The sequence below is a fragment of the Oncorhynchus mykiss genome, chromosome 25 (genome assembly GCF_057628025.1).
Source record: "Oncorhynchus mykiss isolate SJ-2025 chromosome 25, ASM5762802v1, whole genome shotgun sequence".
Classification (NCBI taxonomy): domain Eukaryota; kingdom Metazoa; phylum Chordata; class Actinopteri; order Salmoniformes; family Salmonidae; genus Oncorhynchus; species Oncorhynchus mykiss.
Window position 1 is genome coordinate 82,108,786 of NC_143046.1, and position 20,640 is coordinate 82,129,425.

The 20,640-nt window shown below is 41.7% G+C and overlaps 3 protein-coding genes across 3 annotated transcripts; 2 read left to right on the plus strand and 1 right to left on the minus strand.

Moving 5' to 3' along the window:
• The first annotated feature begins 500 nt into the window (after positions 1–500).
• On the plus strand, positions 501–12,003 carry LOC110505842 (hydroxyacyl-CoA dehydrogenase trifunctional multienzyme complex subunit alpha). Its single transcript, XM_021585298.3, has 20 exons — positions 501–1,242; positions 1,968–2,009; positions 2,091–2,161; positions 3,005–3,138; positions 3,368–3,506; positions 4,583–4,702; positions 5,942–6,044; positions 6,225–6,347; positions 6,582–6,700; positions 6,867–6,923; positions 7,049–7,158; positions 7,439–7,573; positions 8,074–8,245; positions 8,366–8,452; positions 9,217–9,357; positions 9,504–9,572; positions 9,690–9,885; positions 10,145–10,259; positions 10,460–10,605; positions 11,300–12,003. Exons 1-20 carry the CDS (start codon positions 1,179–1,181, stop codon positions 11,443–11,445), a joined length of 2,289 nt encoding a protein of 762 aa, XP_021440973.3. The 5' UTR covers positions 501–1,178; the 3' UTR covers positions 11,446–12,003.
• Positions 12,004–12,152: 149 nt separating this feature from the next.
• LOC110505840 (kinesin-like protein KIF3B) lies at positions 12,153–20,568 on the plus strand. Its single transcript, XM_021585297.3, has 8 exons — positions 12,153–14,148; positions 14,296–14,397; positions 15,039–15,161; positions 15,510–15,628; positions 15,724–15,840; positions 16,453–16,564; positions 17,053–17,237; positions 19,736–20,568. The coding sequence occupies exons 1-8, from the start codon at positions 12,592–12,594 to the stop codon at positions 19,890–19,892; spliced, it is 2,472 nt and encodes an 823-aa protein (XP_021440972.2). The 5' UTR covers positions 12,153–12,591; the 3' UTR covers positions 19,893–20,568.
• On the minus strand, positions 17,243–19,623 carry LOC149972143 (uncharacterized). Its single transcript, XM_090221520.1, has 4 exons — positions 19,610–19,623; positions 18,413–19,384; positions 17,387–18,304; positions 17,243–17,261 (listed from the first exon to the last, which is right to left on the minus strand). The coding sequence occupies exons 1-4, from the start codon at positions 19,621–19,623 to the stop codon at positions 17,243–17,245; spliced, it is 1,923 nt and encodes a 640-aa protein (XP_090077646.1).
• Positions 20,569–20,640: the final 72 nt, after the last annotated feature.

The following is a 20,640-nucleotide window of genomic DNA, read 5'->3' on the forward strand; positions in this document are numbered from 1 at the left end:
GGCAGATTTGACCATTCAGACACAAGTCGCATGGCCAGGGATAAGATTTGTAAGGTGGTTTGAAATGTGGCTTGAGATATCCGATTCATTGTGGCTTTATGCTGTTCAGACTTCCAGAAAAATAACAGATACAAATCGGATATGCCAAAAAATTGGATATGAGTCACTTCAAACTGCCAATGTGAACAAGGCAAATGTTTTTGTATATTATTTCATGTTTTATCTGTATGTTTATCTCATATAATATAATTTAAAAGTATGCATTAAGGTGTCTTTAATAGTATACGCGTTGAAAAATGAATGTAGACATTAATACATGCATTTCTATAGCTTCCAAAATATGATTTTCAATGGTGAGGGAGTGCCAAGACAATGGCGCGGTGGCTTCAACACAGTGCCCCCTATTGGTCATCTAGTGTATTTATAAATTATTGGATTGTGCACTGATCATAAGAGCTCGACAGTTTGTAGTTCAAAAAACCCGGAAATAAATTAGCTCCGGTTCGTTCATCGTCCCTATTAAAAACAATATGAGGAATGGATATGGTTTTGGAATAAACGCCGAAAATAAGGTCTGAGGTTAACAGAGGTTTAGGAGGTTTTATACGTTTCGTTTTATGAGATAATAGAAGCCATTTAACATTACATTATTAATTAGGAAGCACTCTGTCATGTGCTCCCGCATGTCTTTCCGTTGTCGGCGTTGAAGTATATAAACCCTGGGTTGAAGCCACCGTTCGGCCATATTGTCACTCCCCGGTAGAAGCAGTCGTCCATGGGAACGAATGGAATTCTACAGTATTTTAATTAAATGTTTCAAAGACAAAAAATAAATGTATTTAGCTATTTTTGTTGTTGTAGTGGGGACAGTAACATTATTCATTTCTAAAAATATATACTTAAAGGAAATGCTTATATACATATTTATGTTCAGCTCACATAATATAATTTAAAAGTATGGATGAATGTGTCTGTAAAAAAATAAATGTGGCAAAAACGAATGTAGAAATTAAGAAATGCATTTCTATAGCTTCCAAATCATTTTTTTACAACGTGGGGGAGTGCCAAGATGGAGGCACGGTGTCTTTAACACTGCGCCCCCTTAATAATCATCTAGTGTATCTATAAATCATTGGTTGTCAGCAGTCAGGTTGTTTCGGTGTTCTTGACCTCCTAAAATGGCTGGTGTTCGAGCCCTGGGTGCGCTGTCCAGAATTACAGCAAAGAGATATGTCCTCTCAGGTAAAATTGTGTTGAAGTGTGTGCAATTGATGCCAAAGTCAAATGTTATTCGATTGTTCAGCCACATTTTGTAAACCGGCGCCTTTCTACTGAGATGCTAGCTAGTGCTAATGGTGCAGCTTAATTGGCTAGCAAACGTTAACTTAGCTGTCAGAAGTCTACCGGTAGCTAGCTAACACAGTTTACTAACTAATTTAGCAACGCAACTTTATTGGTACACACATCTGGCTTTAGGTCCCTATTTGTAATTCATTAACTAAGATTAAGATGGCTAGATAGTTAGCAGTTAACCGATGCAAGTGAACTTTCACCGAGTGAGCAAACTAGCTACGTCACATGAATTAAGTTAAATAACTTAGTTAACGTTAGTCTAGATGGCTAGATATGAACACCCGCCCATCGCTAAAATCAAACTTTCCATTCAATTTAATTGTTTTCTTGATTAGATGCTTCCCGTTGTCATTGTCTAATTTGCTGTGTAGACTGGGAATCTAGGTGAAAGTTCAGTGTCTGTCTTTGAGGTCAGACAACCCCCCCCCCCCCCCCCCCATGAGTTATCTGTTGCAGCCCCAGGCCTAGAATATATAAAGCGTGGCCTAAATATTTCACTCCCTACAGAGACACACCCCCTCAACCTTAGCTAGTTTTTGCTAGCTAGCTCCTTATCAGTAGCTAATGTATTGAATTTAGTTAACATTAACCCTCTTCTTATTTTGTATTTTTAGGTATCTCATGCCGTACCTTTTCAGTTGCCCTTGCCATGTCAGGTAAGTTGAACGACCACTTGTGATAATAACTTGATTATAAAATAGAAGTATGGAGTTCATTTGATCTCTCTTTCTTCTTAGCCCGAACCCATGTCAACTATGAAGTGAAAGAGGATGTGGCGGTCATTCGGATGAATGACCCAAATTCTAAGGTAATGTATTTTAAAAATACATTTTCCATATACAGTACCAATCAAATTTCAATCTATCAAATGTATTTATAAATCCCTTTTTAAACTGCCCTATGGGATTGAACCCGGGTCTGTAGTGACCCCTCAAGCACTGCAATGCAGCGCCTTACATGCTGACCAGACCGGACACTTCGCGTGCGTCGCAAAATAAATTTAGAAATCCATTTTATTCAATTATTGCACCCCCACTGCTCTCGCATGCGAACGGGCGTCTGCGATGCCAAGGGCTAAAATAAAACTCCTTTCTATTTCTGACGCAGATCGCGCTGAAAGTCCTGCCTCTCCCATCTCCTCATTGGTTTATAGAAGCATGTACCCACGTGCCATTTCCTCATTGGTTATACCCACGTGGGGGATTGAAAGACGAAATGTTTTGCCGGACTGTCGTGGTAAAAGTGTAGATGCCAATCACCATATAAGTTCAAAGATGAAAAAGCCTGGAAGGAGGAGAGATGACTAGAAACAATTTGGTTGGCTGTTTTATGTGTGGATTAATTGTCGAAGTAGAAGACCTTGTTATTTTACCTGAAATGCACAACTCAATGTTTATATCCCTGGACAAATTAGCTAGCTACAGCAAGCTACCTAGCTAAATTGCCATACATGTTTAATGCTTTTTGACCTGTCCCCAAATTGTCATTGGTTCAGAGTTTGTTTTGATATTTTAACCTGCGTTTGGTGTGGGTGGGGGACAAAATAAATGTATGCACGATGGCGCACGCGCGCAGCCGGTTTGGGTTCCGTGTTAGACCGCTGCACCACTCAGGAGGCCCCAGTATTGTATGTCTATCTATGTTTTTGCAGGTCAACACTCTGTCGGTCCGGATGCAAAATGAGATGATAGAAGTATTTAATGAGGTCTTGGCCAACGATGCAGTCCAGAGTGCTGTCCTCATCTCCTCCAAGCCTGGCTGCTTCATTGCAGGAGCTGACATCAAGTAAGTCACACCTTTCACATTATATGATATAAATATATAAATGTTAATATTTGGTGCCACCTTGGCTTACATGCTGTGTAATTAAAATGCTGTACTCAGATTAGAAAGTAGAACCTAGTTCAGGTTTACATGATTCTCAATGTTGCATATCAGTCTAGCGTAGTGCATTTCACCACTATGCAAGGTTTGGGTGTTCTAGGGTCCTAATTTCCATGTCTCTCCTTTGCAGCATGATCCAGGCCTGTAACACCTCCGAGGAGGTCACAAAGCTATCTCAGGAGGGACAGAAGATGTTTGAGAGGATTGAGAAATCGCCCAAGCCCATTGTTGCGGCCATCAACGGCTCCTGCTTAGGAGGAGGCTTAGAGGTGAACAAAATGACTTCCTTTACACTAATACATCATCATTATTGAAAAAATACTATTCTAAGCGACTTGCAACAGCGAACTTCCCAGTTTAAATCTTTGTCATACCATAAACTTTTTATTTGGCATGCTACTCCGTTAGAAACAATTTAAATATGTTGCTGTAATATTGCCTCAGCAAATTGCCAAGAATTCATAGCCTAGCCTGGGGCTAAGGACAGCCTGGGGCTAAGGACAGCCTGGGGCTAAGGACAGCCTGGGGCTAAGGACAGCCTGGGGCTAAGGACAGCCTGGGGCTAAGGACAGCCTGGGGCTGCCTGGGGCTAAGGACAAAGCAATGTGAAAAGGCCTATTGTGACTTGACACCGGCTTCTGACCACTTTCCCAACAACGTAGACAAATATTTAGAGGGCATGACATCTTGGTCTACTTCTCTGCTATTCAAATCTTAAATCGGAACAGAAATATATTCTACCGATCAAAAGATACAGCAGTTTTAGTAACTGCATCAACTACATTTAATCTAACCTTTTGAAGGGCTACTTTTTTTTAAAGCCATACTTCAGGAATTAGGCAATGAAGCCCTTTATTTCCCCAGAGTCAGATCAACTTGTGGATACCATTGTTATGTCTCTGCATCCTGTATGAAGGAAGTTGGAGGTAGTTTCGTGAGCCAATGCTAACTAGCATTAGCACAATGACCTGATGTCTATGGTAACATCTAGCAAGCAACTTCCTTCAAACTGCACACAAGGTATCCACGCGTTCATCTAACTCGGGGTAAGTAAAGGGCTTCATTGCCAAAATATCCCTTCACATTTTGTGTTAAAATGTTGACCACTTTCCCTACAATGTATGGCATCTTAGTCTGCTTTTCAAATCTATAATCAGAACACTTCTTCCACTACCACAAAAAAATACTTTTAAAGAGCTAAGGCAAGTCCCACAATTTTACCTTGTCTAGTATTACTCAGTATCGTAACAAATTACAAAATAATCTCGGGCAACAAGACATTTGACTTCCTTTCTTTCAAAGTTATTGATTTTCTTAACGTTATGTTTCAATGTATTGTCTTTAGTTTGCCATCGCCTGCCAGTACAGAGTTGCTACTAAGAGTAAGAAGACCGTGCTGGGAACCCCTGAGGTGATGCTTGGTCTTCTACCTGGAGCTGGAGGAACACAGAGACTCCCTAAGATGGTCAGTATCTGGGGAAAATACTTTATACGTTCAGAAACCCTACCTGAACAGCACAGTAAAATATCTTTGTGGCATGGGGCTGTGCATTATCATGCTGAAACATGAGGTGATGGTGGGGGATGAATGGCACAACAATGGGGCCTCAGGATCTCGTCACGGTATCTCTGTACATTCAAATTGCCACCGTTAAAATGCAATTGTGTTCGTTGTCCGTAGCTTATGCCTGCCTATACCATAACCCCAACACCACCACCGTGGTTCACAACGTTGACGTCAGTAAACTGCTCGCCCACACGACTGCATACGCACTATCTGCCCGGTACAGTTGAAACTGGGATTCACCCGTGAAGAGCACATTTCTCCAGCGTGCCAGTGTACCATTGAAGGTGAGCATTTGCCTACTGAAGTCTGTTACGACGCCGAACTGCATTCAGGTCAACACCCTGGTGAGGATGACGAGCACGCAGATGAGCTTCTCTGAGATGGTTTCTGATAGGTTGTACAGAAATTCTTTGGTTGTGCAAACCCACAGTTTCATCAGCTGTCCGGCTGGCTGGTCTCAGACGATCCTGCAGGTGAAGAAGACTGCTGTGGAGGTCTTGGGCAGGCCTGGTTACACGTGGTCTGAGGTTTTGTGAGGCCGGTTGGACGTACTGCCAAATGATCTAAAACGACGTTCGAGTTGGTTTGTGGTAGAGAAATTAACATTCAATTCTCTGGCAACCGCTCTGGTGGACATTCCTGCAGTCAGCAGGCCAATTGCACGCTCCCTCAACTTGAGACATCTGTGGCATTGTGTCGTGTGAAACAGCACATTCTAGTTGCCTTTTATTGTCGCCCGCACAAGGTGCACCTGTTTAATCAGCTTCTTGATATGCCACACCTGTCAGGTGGCTGGAACTTGGCATAGGAGTAATGCTCACTAACGGAGATGCACACAATTTGTGACATTTCTGGGATCTTTTCTTTTGGCTCATGAAACATAGGACCAACCCTACATGTTGTGTTTATTTTTGGTCAGTGTTGTGTTTCAGTGATATTGGTCGAGTGAAACTAAGTCACTACAGTATGTACACTGACTGTACTGCATAATGCTACAGTATTTTTTTTTAATACATTGATCTGATTTGCAGCACTCTTTGCCTGTTGTAGTAGTAGTGTTTAATTTTCTTGATTTGTTGTCAGCAGTTAAAAATAAACGGAATGCTGTCTTAGTAGTGTAAAATATGTTGTCTTCAGGTCGGTATTCCTGGTGCCTTTGACATGATGCTGACAGGAAGAAACATCAAGGCAGACAAAGCCAAGAAGATGGGTCTGGTCCATCAGCTAGTGGACCCACTAGGTATAGTAACCACTGCACTAATGCAATCAATATTATAATCAATAAAAGTTACTGATAAGAGCATACCAGTATTCATAGAATGTTCTGAGATTCCAATAGCTGGAAATTGTTTCCAGGTTAGATACCGTCAGTGAAGGTGTCTTAACTGCTGCTTATTGAGCCCTCTCTTTGATATTCCAGGACCTGGATTGAAGAGTCCAGAGGAGAGGACCATTGAGTACCTGGAGGAGGTTGCCATACAGTGTGCCAGAGGAATTGTCCACAAGAAGATCTCTCTCACCAAGAAGAAAGGCATGATGCAGAGTAAGTATTTGCGTATTAGAGGCCAGTACCATGTAGATATACAGTGCTCTTGGTATAGTGCAAAAAAACAGACTCTACTATATATTTAATATGAAGGCAGGTTTAGAATTGTAAGCTTCTCATGTTTGTTGTTTTTCAACCTTTTACAATATGTTACATCACACTTTCAGTCCTTGTTTTTATGCATGTACTCAACCTTTTTGGGGATTTTGTTTTTCTCTCCTTCCTCTGCAGAAGTCCAAGACTACGTAATGGGCATTGCGTTTGTGCGGCAACAGATCTACAAAAATGTTAATGGCAAAGTCATGAAGATGAGCAAGGGACTGTATCCTGCCCCCTTGAAAATCATTGAGGTAGGACTTTGACAAATCTACTTATCCATTTTAATGATGATTTTTAGTGAGTGAAGTATATGAATTGGCAGCAATTTTGCAAAAAATGGACACAGAGCTCCAGATGAAACTTCTTTCTCATGGTTCTATTGAAAAATATTAATATTTGTTCCACTCTCTCCCTCAGAGTGTGAAGACTGGCTTGGAACAGGGCCCAGATTCTGGCTATTTGGCAGAAGCACAGGTCAGAGAGTATACATTGAGTTAAATAAATTTCTGAATCATATGCTTATCAGTAAATGTAATGGTTTTGTATGGAACATGGTTTCTTTCCGTCACTGTTTTATCTTTCTTATTCATTCTTTACAGAACTTTGGCAAACTGGCAATGACTTCTGAATCACATGCCCTGATTGGACTTTACCATGGCCAAGTGGCATGCAAGAAGAACCGCTTTGGAGTCCCTGAGAGACCGGTCAAGTAAGTGATGACCTTTGACCCAAAACCAGTTAAATGGCTATTTTCATGTTTCAATCAGTGAAAAATGCTAACCTTATTACAAATATTGTAATACCTGTCACATGATTCAGAGTTTCTTGAAGATCAAACCACTTATGCTGATTTCATTATTAGAGAGGTCATGACGTTAACCTTGTAACTGGAGATATGGTACAAACAATGATTTGGGGGGTGGGAATCCTTGGTGGACAATAATTCCATTCTATTGTAACAGCCTGTTTCTTCATTCTGCATCCACCAGGAACCTGGCTATCTTGGGGGCAGGTCTGATGGGTGCAGGCATTGCCCAGGTGACTGTGGACAAGGGCATCCACACTGTCCTGAAGGACACCACCGTGGAAGGGTTGAGCAGGGGTCAGCAGCAGGTCTACAAAGGGTGGGTTTACCAGAGCGCATTACTGCCCTACAAAGGCATGGTGCAGTAACTATGTATTTGGTCAGAAGTCTTTAATTTGTTGTAATGGCCAGATATATTATCTGATTTAATGTATTATTTAGTTTCCTGAAACAAGAACAAGCCAGTCAATCAGAATATATAATGAAGCACCAGAAGTTGCTGTCGGTCTATACAGAAAGACGAATAGCGCACCACTAATTAGCTATTGACTATTTCAGCTACACAATCTCCTGGTTGTCTGGCATATTGGGGGTTAAACTCCTAGGAACGGTTTCCTACAGATTAAGAGATTGCATTTTAGTCCAGGACTAGGCTTAATCTGTGTCTGGGGATCTGACCCTTAAAGCATAGCTGGAGTTGTTGATAAAGAAGAAACTAAATATTGTTGAACCTGCCCTAATCTCTCTCGACAGACTTAACATAAATGTTGATTGGGTAGCTAGTACAGAGATTAAACCTGCCCCCACTTTCATCACCAGCCTCAATGACAAAATCAAAAAGAAGGCCATCACGTCATTTGAGAGGGACTCCACACTGTCCAGTTTAACTGGCCAGTTGGACTACAGTGGTTTTGAGAAGGCTGACATGGTCATCGAAGCTGTGTTTGAGGACATCAACATCAAACACCGAGTCATCAAGGAGGTGGAAGCTGTAAGTAGTGCAGAATTTTAAAATTACGGCACACAACAAAGCTTTTTCTAATACAAAACTAAAATAAGTGTTTCTTATTGGAAAACATTGTTCTAAATTAACTTTTTTTTCTGATTACAGGTGATTCCACCTCACTGTATATTTGCCACCAACACGTCTGCTCTCCCCATCAAAGATATTGCTGCTGCTAGCATGAGGCCAGAAAAGGTAGGTTTAGTAAGAGTTCAATGGGATTAACATTCCTGTTAAAGGCCTTATTGCTCCTTCAAGCCAGATTCAAACCACTCACTAGAATCCCTTTGTCCACAATAACCTCTCAGGCTACATGTTTTGTGTGCTTTGGGCTGGTTATTGTCTCTGTATAAGTAAGCCATGTCCAAGCCAGAACATCCCATAGAGGCAGCAGCCAATCTCCTGTTTCTGTCACGTGAGGCAGCTTGATGTACAAGTACACCTCCTGGACAGGATGCTAGTCTGTTTCAGGGCCTTACCCCCCCAATCACCTCCTTAAAGGGATACTTTGGGATTTTGTCTATTTCCCCAGAGTTGGGTGAACTGGTCGATAACATTTTTATGTCTATGCAGGCAGTTTGAAGAAAGTTGCTAGCTAGCGCAATTGCTAACTAGGGTTAGCATAATGACTGGAAGTCTATGGTATCTGTTAGCAGATATCTGTAGACTTCGCCATTGTGCTAATGCTAGTTAGCATTGGCTCGCAAAACTTCCTCTAACTTCCTTCATACTGGACACCCCCGAGACAAACATTTATCCACTAGTTAATCTGACTCTGGGGCAGTAGATGAAGTGCCTCATTGCCAAAATCCCTTTAATACGGAGTGCCAAGCAGAGAGAAGGCAGGTCCTCCTGTCCCCCAATCTCTGGGTGGACACTAACCACAAGGCCACCGAGTAGTTTTGCCTGTATAACTGGAGCCATTGCAATAAATAGAGTTGTATTTTCTATTCCTGTAGGTTATTGGTATGCACTACTTCTCTCCAGTGGACAAGATGCAGCTGTTGGAGATCATCACGACCGATAAGACCTCTAAAGACACCACTGCCTCTGCTGTTGCTGTAGGCCTGAAGCAGGGGAAAGTCATCATCGTTGTCGGAGTGAGTGCACGCGCTTCTGCTCAGTGCCCACTTCCCATGTTCTCCCTTAGCTTGTTGATTAACATAACGACACTAATACATGAGTTTGATATAGTGTATACTGTAGTGCTTTTCATGGGCCTATAATAACTTGTGCTTGTTTGCAGGATGGACCTGGGTTCTACACCACCAGGTGTCTGGCTCCTATGTTAGCTGAGGCAGTGCGAGTACTACAGGTTAGTGTTGTCACATACACTCTCTTCATCTACAATGTTGGAATGGCGTGGGTATTGTCTCCAAAAAACTCAAATAATGTACCTGTATTTCTGTGCTCTGTGTGTGTGTGTTCTCAGGAGGGTGTTAACCCCAAGAAGCTGGATGCCCTGACCACAGGTTTTGGGTTCCCAGTGGGTGCAGCTACACTGGCTGATGAGGTGGGCATTGACGTGGCTGCCCATGTGGCTGAGGACCTCGGCAAAGCATTCGGCTCCAGGTTCGGCGGTGGAAACGTTGACGTGCTGAAGACCATGGTGGAGAGAGGATTCAAGGGTAAATTCTTGTTTGAGACAAAGACTCTTTCTAAATGTTTTAAACTTCCCTCGATTTCTTGCATCCCTTCATCTTGCTTTCTTAATACATTGGAGAAGGTAAGAGGGGCGGAACTTTGGAACTTCTCCACCAATGAGGTTTGAGAAGGAGAGTATGTGAAGAATCAAGGAAATTTTGGGAGAAAAATGATGTAATGGGAAGCGCATGATCCTCATTGGTTTTTATCTGATACCCAATTAGATGTTTTTTCCATCAACAGGCCGCAAATCAGGAAAGGGCTGCTACGTGTATACGCCAGGACTCAAAAGCAAAGATGTCAACCCCGATATTGACGACCTCCTGGAAAAATTCAAGTTGACACCAAACCCTTCAGTGTAAGTCGCAACCACTGTGGAAATGTCTCCTCTAAATTGACTTGCTGTAAAGTGACTTGCAGTACAGTGAATGCATACATGTTTTGTGTGTGATCCCAGTGGGAATGGCATTTGCTAGCTCAACCCTCTTACCAACTGAGCCACACAGGATCATCTACTCTCCACACCACCACTTAACCGTCTGGGTCTTTTTTCTCCAGGTCTTCAGACTCTGATGTCCAGTACCGTCTGGTCTCGCGGTTTGTGAACGAGGCAGTGATGTGTCTGCAGGAGGGGATCCTGAACGGCCCTGTAGAGGGAGATATAGGCGCTGTGTTCGGACTGGGATTCCCCCCCTGCCTTGGAGGTAGGGATTAACTCTATAGCAAGGGTATTCAAATGAGTCTGGAGGTCTGGACGGAGTACTGCTGGGTTGCTGTTCTATAATGAATTGCACCAACCAGTGTTCCAGGTCTAAGTTGGTCCCTGACTAAAGGACAAGAATGAAAATCAGCAGTGGAGCTTAAATGTTTCTTTTCTAGACGGCTCAAAATAATGGTTAGAATGGAGTGGATGGAATGGCATCAAACATGAAAACCATGTTTGATTCCATTTACTCCATTCTGGCCATTTTATTATGAGCTGTCCTCCCTTCAGCCTCCACTGGTCTAATACTATATGCCACTTACAGTGTAGTGACTGCATACATTTTTGCTATGTATCTAATCCCTGTGGAAATTGAACCCATGACCTTTTACCAGCTGAGCCAGCCACACATACAGGATGATCACATGACATAAGCATAAACGGCTCTAATGACATTGCATGCGTTGCTGAACTCTTTTCAGGTTTAACAGCCGGCACAGCCTTTTTGTTGTGCTACAATTAGGACTTTTCTTTCAACTTCCCTGTTTAGTCCATTCCAGTTTGTGGAACCGGACTTGACTAAATTTGATTTATCGAATTTCGGTATTTTAGACAGCTATCCGAAATCGTGCTATCCATTATTTGTCCTTTTGAAAGATTGAATCCTACAAACGTTTTTAACCTTCTCTGTTCAGGTCCTTTCCGGTTTGTGGATACCTTCGGTGCCGATAAGCTAGTAGAGAAGATGAGGAGGTATGAGGAGGTTTATGGCAACCACTTCACCCCCTGTCAGCTACTGCTGGATCACGCCAAGGACTCCAACAAGCGATTCCACAAGTGACTTTCATCATCTACTGATACCATCTAATAGCAGGCTGCCATTAGAATGTGCCTAGGCTGTGTATTTGTCTGTTAACTTAAGCTCAGTGCTTATTTCTTTAAAGTTTGCAGAAGAGAAATCATGAGGGGCCTGTTTTTACAAATCACAAAATGTTTCAAGTTCATAACTAACAGTTCTTTTTTTGAGGGGTGTTTTTTTTATTTTTATGTTTTAACATGATTTGAAAGTTCCCTTTTTTTATAATATTCTGCTGTAATATCCATCTGAGGCAGGTGTAGACCCAACTGGCAATCCTAGTCTTCTCAATGTAAATTTAAATCCATGTCTTCATCTCAAAAGTGGACTCCTTTTGACCAGGATCACTACATAGGGTGCCATTTCAGCTTTCATAAGTGACCAGTCTTGGGCTGTTCAGTCATGTTTATTCATCTGAGGTGAATGTTTATTTTCTTTTTTTTTTACATTTATGATTTTTTTTGGTCTTTATGCCATGGTTTGGGTAGTGATGCATGTAATATTTAGAGCCAGTAAATTAATAAATAATGATATTGAAGTACATTCACATGCCTTATGTATATTCTTTGTTTTCAATTAATGAACATTTTGTGCTAATCGGTTAATTTGTTATGCCTATTAAATCACATGTATTAAATAATTGCATTAGGCTACACCTGTTTACAAGGTTTCGCTTTAATCCAATTCGTTTTGTTGGTCACATGCCTTGTTCCTATTGTCTGCAGCAGAGAGAAGGGTGTGTACTGGGGATGTGGGCTGGCTGCCTGACGGCAGTGTTTTCTAGCAGTGGTGGCGCAGCATCCTTTGTATCATGTAGCCTTGGTGCGGTGCGTGCGGATTAAGGGTGGAGACAGTTATCGTTGCCAGGATCAAGGATATTCATCAGTCGGAGGAAGTACATGTAGTCTACGTGGTATAGGCTATGTCCGTGTGATTAGGTGTGCCCAAGTACAGAATGTTACCATTTTCTGCGAGAGCTATGAATTGGCTTACCTGGGTACCGCTCGGCGGAGGATGCTTCGAGAAAGAGGGGCAACATGAGTCATGATGCGCGATTAACGACAGATACAGTGGCTTTTAATTGTGTTGCGGAGAAATCCATTTTTATGGTCAAGGATCAAAGGAATAAATATGTCGAGACCGAAACCGTGCGAGGCAGTAAAGGTAGTGGTGCGATGCCGCCCTTTTAACAGGAGAGAGGAGACTATGGACAACGATAACATATTGGATGTGAATTCAAAACTGGGCCAGATCACATTGAGGAACCCGAGGGCGTCACCTGAAGAAGTCATGAAATCGTTCACCTTTGATGCGGTCTACGACTTTGAGTCGAAACAGAGCGATATTTATGACGATACCGTCAGACCTCTTGTAGATTCCGTGTTACAGGGATTCAATGGTACAATATTCGCATATGGACAGACTGGGACAGGTAAAACATACACGATGCTAGGTATGCCCACAGACAATGAAAGAGGGATCATCCCAAATTCATTTAACCACATTTTTACACAGATCTCCAGGTCTCAGAATCAGCAATATTTAGTGAGGGCATCCTATCTAGAGATCTATCGGGAGGAGGTCAGGGATCTGTTATGTAAAGACAACAAGAAACTAGATCTCAAAGAGAACCCAGATTCAGGGGTTTATGTCAAAGATCTGTCTTCGGTTGTCACCAAGAATGTGATGGAGCTCGAACATGTCATGAACATAGGAGATGAGTCCAGGTCTGTGGGGTTCACCAATATGAACGAACGCAGCTCGCGGTCCCATGCCATCTTCATGATCACGGTGGAGTGCAGTGAGAAAGGTGCAGATGGAGAGGACCACATACGGGTTGGGAAGCTGAACATGGTTGACCTGGCTGGCAGCGAACGCCAGAGCAAGACGGGTGCTAAAGGGGAGCGCCTGAAAGAGGCCACTAAAATCAACCTGTCCCTCTCAGCACTGGGTAATGTCATCTCAGCTCTGGTGGATGGGAAGAGCACCCACATCCCTTACAGGGACTCTAAACTGACCCGTCTACTCCAGGATTCACTGGGTGGCAATGCTAAGACAGTCATGGTAGCCACTCTGGGACCAGCGTCCAAGCACTATGAAGAATCCCTGACCACCCTACGGTACGCAAACCGAGCCAAAAATATAAAGAACAAACCCAAAATCAATGAGGATCCAAAGGATGCTCTGCTGAGAGAGTTCCAGGAGGAGATTGCCCGCCTGAAGGCCCAGCTGGAGGAGCGAGGGACGCTGGCGAAGGAGAGGAGGAGAAGGAGGAATAGCAGAAGGCTGACTAAAAGTATGATTGTTGAGGATGTAGCCCACAGAGAAAGGGATGCAGAGCTGTGGAAGGCACTGGAAGCAGAATGGAAGCGGAATGAGGAATACTATATAAAGGAAGAAGAAGAAAGCAAGATGATAGAAGAGGATGAAAAGGGGGTAGAGAGATTCAACTCCATGGATAACTCTGTAGAGGCCAGTCCCCAAAAAACTGTAACCTCCAGAATACCGATACATAGATCTGTGGATGATAGCCCCAAAAAGGCTTTTCCCACCAGCACCCATAGCAGCCCAGGGGCCAGAGAGAAATGGAAGCCATTTGGTGAAAAAGAACAGATGGAAAAGGAAAGGATGATGGATGACATGCAGAAGGAACAGGAAGCTATGGAAAAGATTATTGAGAAATATAAGGTGACAATACATTATTTTCTCTGTTTCTGTATGAGACAATAATGTGCATTTTGATATGTTTAATATGATACATTATTTATTGGTGATACAGAGCGTCCGTCCTTCCAATAATCAGCCATCCATATGGCCATGTGTCTTTCTCTCCAGGCAATGGAGAGCAAAATATTGGCTGGGGGAAAGAACATTATTGACCACACTAATGAGCAACAGAAGATGCTGGAATTGAAGAGGCAAGAGATTGCAGAACAGGTGAGCGATCGTCTACAAACCAATAGGGTATGTTCATTTGATAGATTGAGGGAGTCATGGAGAAGGCAAAAAACAACTAGGCTATCACTCTACTATAACACAAATAGTGCTGTGTCTGATGACCCTGATGAAAGTGGTAATTCAATATTATTTCATGTTTCTCAATGTACAGTACCAGTCAAATGTTTGGACACACCTACTCATTCAAGGGTTTTTCTTTATTTTTTACTATTTTCTACATTGTAGAAAGACATCAAAAGCAAAGCTTGGCTACTTTGAAGAATATAAAATATACTTAGATTTGTTTAACACTTTTTTGGTTACTACATGATTCTATACGTGTTATTTCATAGTTTTGATGTCTTAGTCTATGTAGAAAATAGTAAAAATTAAGAAAAACCCTTGAATGAGTAGGTGTCCAAACTTTTGACTGGTACTGTACATGCAGGTTTATTCATTGTTTAGTATCTCTGTGTTTACGTATCTTAGATTTTGGTCAGCACCTTGGAGTGCGGCTATGATATGAAAAACAAAATGTTGTATTGTTTGCGTGCAGGCTAGTCCTCACTTTATTGTGAAACACGACTACACAAAGGAAGTTCCCACACTGGAAAATAAAAGTAATTTTTATTTGTATTTAGATAAGACGGGAGAGAGAGATCCAGCAGCAGGTGATGGCTCAGGATGAGGAGACGGGAGAGCTGAGAGAGACCTTCTCCTCTCTGCAGCAGGAGGTGGATCTCAAGACCAAGAAGCTAAAGAGGGTAAGATGGATTACTAACCAGCAGGGTTGGGGTCTATTCCATTTCAATTCCAGTCAATCCAGAAAGTAAACCAAACTCCAATTCCAAATTGTCCTAATTGAAAAACATTGAAGATAATTTACATTTCAGTGTAAATCTGAATTGACTGGAATTTAAATGGAATTGACTCTAACCTTCCATATCCCTAAAGCCCATCAGGGATCATTATCATTATTATGTTTAATATAAAGGGATTTTAGACAGTGTTCTGATACAAAACCCTTTTCCCTAATTTCTGGTTATTTTGATTAGGATATTAACATTCAATGGTTGTGCTCTCCCATTGTGTTTCCTAACTTGTTGATCCAGTTGTATGCCAAGCTGCAGTTGGTGAAGGCAGAGATTGGGGATGTCATTGATGAGCATGTAGTTACTAGACAGGAGCTTGAGCAGACACAGAATGAACTCACCAGAGAACTCAAGTTCAAGTGAGTTTTAACAACGTATAATCACACAGACACACACAAACACACTACTCCAATTGGTTCACTTTTCATAATATTGTTTTATGTGTTACCTGCAGGTATCTCTTAATTGAGAATTTCATCCCTCCCAAAGATAAGAACAAAATTATGAACCGGCTTCACTTTGACAGTGACGAGGACCAGTGGAGGTTTAGGCCCTTCGTTCCTTCCGAAAGGTCAGTGAGTTCACATAGTCTACGCTAGTCTATACTATTCTATACTAGTCTTATGAGCTTAATATTCATTAAGTATTAAGTATTGCAATGGTAGCAAATATATTATTGACTGGTGCTGGAAGGACAGCCCTGCTAATCGGCCAGCCACTGCATAAAGGTATAGGTGGTCAGGGCAAACATTGTGGTGCTAGAAGGACAGCTCTGCAAAGCCAGTTACAATAATGTCACTGATGAGGGTCACAATTTGATTCAAATCCAAATCAAATTTGTATTTGTCACATGCACCGAATACAACAGGTGTAGCCCTTTACAGTGAAATGCTTACTTACAAGCCCTTAACCAACAATGCTTTAAGAAGTTAAGAGAAAAAAAGTGCTAAATTAAAAAATTTAAGTAACAAATAATTAAACAGCAGCAGTAAAATAACAATAGCGAGGTTATATACAGGGGGTATCGGTACAGAATCAATGGTACAGGGTCAATTATTTCCTTGTTTCACATGTTTATGAAATCGAAGTTACTTTGTCACGTTAAGATACTGTCTATTATTTTCTTTGCACTCTTAAACGAACTCCTAAACTAGATTTTCCTCCCTTGCACATCTTATTGCAGTAAATCGTCCCAACAGGTGAAGCGAAGGCCCACGTCTGTGGTGGGATACAAGAGACCAATCAGCCAATATGCACAGATGGCTGTCACAGCAGGAGCTCCATGTCGATACCGGGTGGGTTGATACTTGTTTTTTTTAATCCATGGTACATTTTTCATATCTGAGATTGAACATAAAGGAAAAGTTTTCTTTTTTTACAACCGAATCTAAACGTCTTATGTAAATGGAATGTTATAGAAGGGCACCTTTTTTTGATTTCACTTGTTTTTGAGAATCTTACCCCAAACGGCAAATCACTTCCTCATCCTCGTTGTGGAGTATGGGGGCCCTAAAAAAACATGAACAGACTCCAAAAACACACAAATATGTATTTTTTTAGAAAAGGTAAAGCTCTCAGTATAGTGATGCAGGTTTAGATGTGGTGAAACGCATGAAATTGTGTCATTCCAAACTAATTGAGGGCCATTGACATACTGAACTGATTAGTGTTAAGAAATCACTTTCCACACATTTATTTATCATCAATTGCAGATGGTTTCCATCGTCATTGTTCATTATATTAAACTCCCTCTCTCTTTCGCGCTCATTCATTATTTCTGTAGGCTGAGAATGTGATGCTCCTGGAGCTAGATATGAGCCCACCCAGCATGTACAACCTCAACCTTAACGGAGCACACCTGGAACAGAACTTTGGAGGTCACGGCAGTCCCAGGAGAGACCTGCTAGCCAACGTCCCATTCAGGGACAGGACCACTGCATCAGGAAGGGTCCGGAAGTCACGATCCTGGTGAGTTACAGTACCTGTAGGAACCTGGCGAGTTACAGTACCTGTAGGAACCTGGTGAGTTACAGTACCTGTAGTAACCTGGTGAGTTACAGTACCTGTAATAACCTGGTGAGTTACAGTACCTGTAATAACCTGGTGAGTTACAGTACCTGTAGGAACCTGGTGAGTTACAGTACCTGTAGTAACCTGGTGAGTTACAGTACCTGTAATAACCTGGTGAGTTACAGTACCTGTAGTAACCTGGTGAGTTACAGTACCTGTAATAACCTGGTGAGTTACAGTACCTGTAGTAACCTGGTGAGTTACAGTACCTGTAATAACCTGGTGAGTTACAGTACCTGTAGTAACCTGGTGAGTTACAGTACCTGTAGTAACCTGGTGAGTTACAGTACCTGTAATAACCTGGTGAGTTACAGTACCTGTAGTAACCTGGTGAGTTACAGTACCTGTAGTAACCTGGTGAGTTACAGTACCTGTAGTAACCTGGTGAGTTACAGTACCTGTAATAACCTGGTGAGTTACAGTACCTGTAGTAACCTGGTGAGTTACAGTACCTGTAATAACCTGGTGAATTACAGTACCTGTAATAACCTGGTGAGTTACAGTACCTGTAATAACCTGGTGAGTTACAGTACCTGTAGTAACCTGGTGAGTTACAGTACCTGTAGTAACCTGGTGAGTTACAGTACCTGTAATAACCTGGTGAGTTACAGTACCTGTAATAACCTTGTGAGTTACAGTACCTATAATAACCTGGTGAGTTACAGTACCTATAGTAACCTGGTGAGTTACAGTACTTGTAATAACCTGGTGAGTTACAGTACCTGTAGTAACCTGGTGAGTTACAGTACCTGTAATAACCTGGTGAGTTACAGTACCTGTAATAACCTGGTGAGTTACAGTACCTGTAGTAACCTGGTGAGTTACAGTACCTGTAATAACCTGGTGAGTTACAGTACCTGTAATAACCTGGTGAGTTACAGTACCTGTAGTAACCTGGTGAGTTACAGTACCTGTAGTAACCTGGTGAGTTACAGTACCTGTAATAACCTGGTGAGTTACAGTACCTGTAATAACCTTGTGAGTTACAGTACCTATAATAACCTGGTGAGTTACAGTACCTATAGTAACCTGGTGAGTTACAGTACCTGTAATAACCTGGTGAGTTACAGTACCTGTAGTAACCTGGTGAGTTACAGTACCTGTAATAACCTGGTGAGTTACAGTACCTGTAGTAACCTGGTGAGTTACAGTACCTGTAGTAACCTGGTGAGTTACAGTACCTGTAATAACCTGGTGAGTTACAGTACCTGTAGTAACCTGGTGAGTTACAGTACCTGTAGTAACCTGGTGAGTTACAGTACCTGTAATAACCTGGTGAGTTACAGTACCTGTAGTAACCTGGTGAGTTACAGTACCTGTAATAACCTGGTGAGTTACAGTACCTGTAGTAACCTGGTGAGTTACAGTACCTGTAATAACCTGGTGAGTTACAGTACCTGTAGTAACCTGGTGAGTTACAGTACCTGTAATAACCTGGTGAGTTACAGTACCTGTAGTAACCTGGTGAGTTACAGTACCTGTAATAACCTGGTGAGTTACAGTACCTGTAATAACCTGGTGAGTTACAGTACCTGTAATAACCTGGTGAGTTACAGTACCTGTAGTAACCTGGTGAGTTACAGTACCTGTAATAACCTGGTGAGTTACAGTACCTGTAGTAACCTGGTGAGTTACAGTACCTGTAGTAACCTGGTGAGTTACAGTACCTGTAGTAACCTGGTGAGTTACAGTACCTGTAATAACCTGGTGAGTTACAGTACCTGTAGTAACCTGGTGAGTTACAGTACCTGTAGTAACCTGGTGAGTTACAGTACCTGTAATAACCTGGTGAGTTACAGTACCTGTAGTAACCTGGTGAGTCACAGTACCTGTAGTAACCTGGTGAGTTACAGTACCTGTAATAACCTGGTGAGTTACAGTACCTGTAGTAACCTGGTGAGTTACAGTACCTGTAGTAACCTGGTGAGTTACAGTACCTGTAATAACCTGGTGAGTTACAGTACCTGTAGTAACCTGGTGAGTTACAGTACCTGTAATAACCTGGTGAGTTACAGTACCTGTAGTAACCTGGTGAGTTACAGTACCTATAATAACCTGGTGAGTTACCTGTAGTAACCTGATGATTTAAAACTGTAGAGGAGGACACTCAGAGTTCCTTCAGTATTTGCTGATTAACTGTTAGGTGATTTGTCCTATCTACTTTACTAATAATTGGCAGCGTTTAGAACCATGCATATCGTAATTTGATTTCTGACACGTTTCTACAAAACAGAATAGATGTACAACTATATTTGCTATGTTAGGCCTACTCTTGGGACAGCATTTTTGTGACAATCTTTGTTGCAGTTAAAACAATTCCATATGAAAGGATCCATATAAGACACTCAAGTTGCCAGCTGAATATGTAACATGTATTCCCTCTTCTTTATTCCCAGGTACCAGGCACCACGCTCATCCTCTTCATGCGTCTCATCCTCTTCATCATCCAGCTCTATAACATCAGGGCCCCCGACCCAGTGCTCTTCTCACCCCCAGAGACCCTCCTCAGCCATATACACTCCATTGGAAGGTTCCATTCCAGGGGGTCCCTGAGTCCAGATTCTAGAACATTCCAACATTCCAATGTATATCATATATGCTTATTTGCTAGGTCGAAAATATACAGGTTAGGACAATGTAATAATTCCATGCAGCAGTGTTAGAAAATAAACAATTTCATTGGACCAGCGCCTACAGGATTAGCATAAAAAAATGTGACCAGTGGCCAGGAAATCAAGTAGTAAAGTGACTGTAGATCATTTGAAACGTAGATAATTTAAACGTTTGAATTAATAGAATGACAGTAAAACAGTTATGCTATGTGTTTGATGAGTAGTTAGCTGAAATGTACTACGATTGTGGTTATTTTCCAAGTTTGATGACAAACTTTCTGTACTTCTAACATTCACTTCCAGTCATGTTCACTCGCATTGCTAGCAATGAGGTACAATAGATTGCTAGTCCCATTGTTTATAATCCTTTTGCATTTATAGAGACATTCATGGGATTTTAGAATCCTCTTGTCCTAACCTGTATATCTGACCTGTCTGCATTATCAACAATTTCATAGTGTATTATTTCACCAAACACAATTGGTCTGTAACCAAAAGTAATTAGCATTTGTGGAAAATATTGCACCGCTGAACTTTGACTAAAGTATATGACTAAAGTAATGTTTAGCTTTTGATGTACAGAAACATCAGAATAAATGGTACAAACTGTTACATAACATAACTTGTATGAGCCTACATTGTTTAGGGAATAGAGAAAATACCTGTCTTTCAAATTGAATGAACTACCA

Coding starts and splice junctions, on each gene's coding strand:
- LOC110505842 (XM_021585298.3), top strand. CDS start 1,179: ATGGCTGGTGTTCGAGCCCTGGGTGCGCTGTCCAGAATTACAGCAAAG. Junction 2,162..3,004: donor TGAATGACCCAAATTCTAAG/GTAATGTATTTT, acceptor ATGTTTTTGCAG/GTCAACACTCTGTCGGTCCG. Junction 3,507..4,582: donor GCTTAGGAGGAGGCTTAGAG/GTGAACAAAATG, acceptor TATTGTCTTTAG/TTTGCCATCGCCTGCCAGTA.
- LOC110505840 (XM_021585297.3), top strand. CDS start 12,592: ATGTCGAGACCGAAACCGTGCGAGGCAGTAAAGGTAGTGGTGCGATGC. Junction 15,162..15,509: donor AGACCAAGAAGCTAAAGAGG/GTAAGATGGATT, acceptor TTGTTGATCCAG/TTGTATGCCAAGCTGCAGTT. Junction 16,565..17,052: donor GAGCTCCATGTCGATACCGG/GTGGGTTGATAC, acceptor TTATTTCTGTAG/GCTGAGAATGTGATGCTCCT.
- LOC149972143 (XM_090221520.1), bottom strand. Junction 18,305..18,412: donor AACTCACCAGGTTACTACAG/GTACTGTAACTC, acceptor AGGTTATTACAG/GTACTGTAACTCACCAGGTT.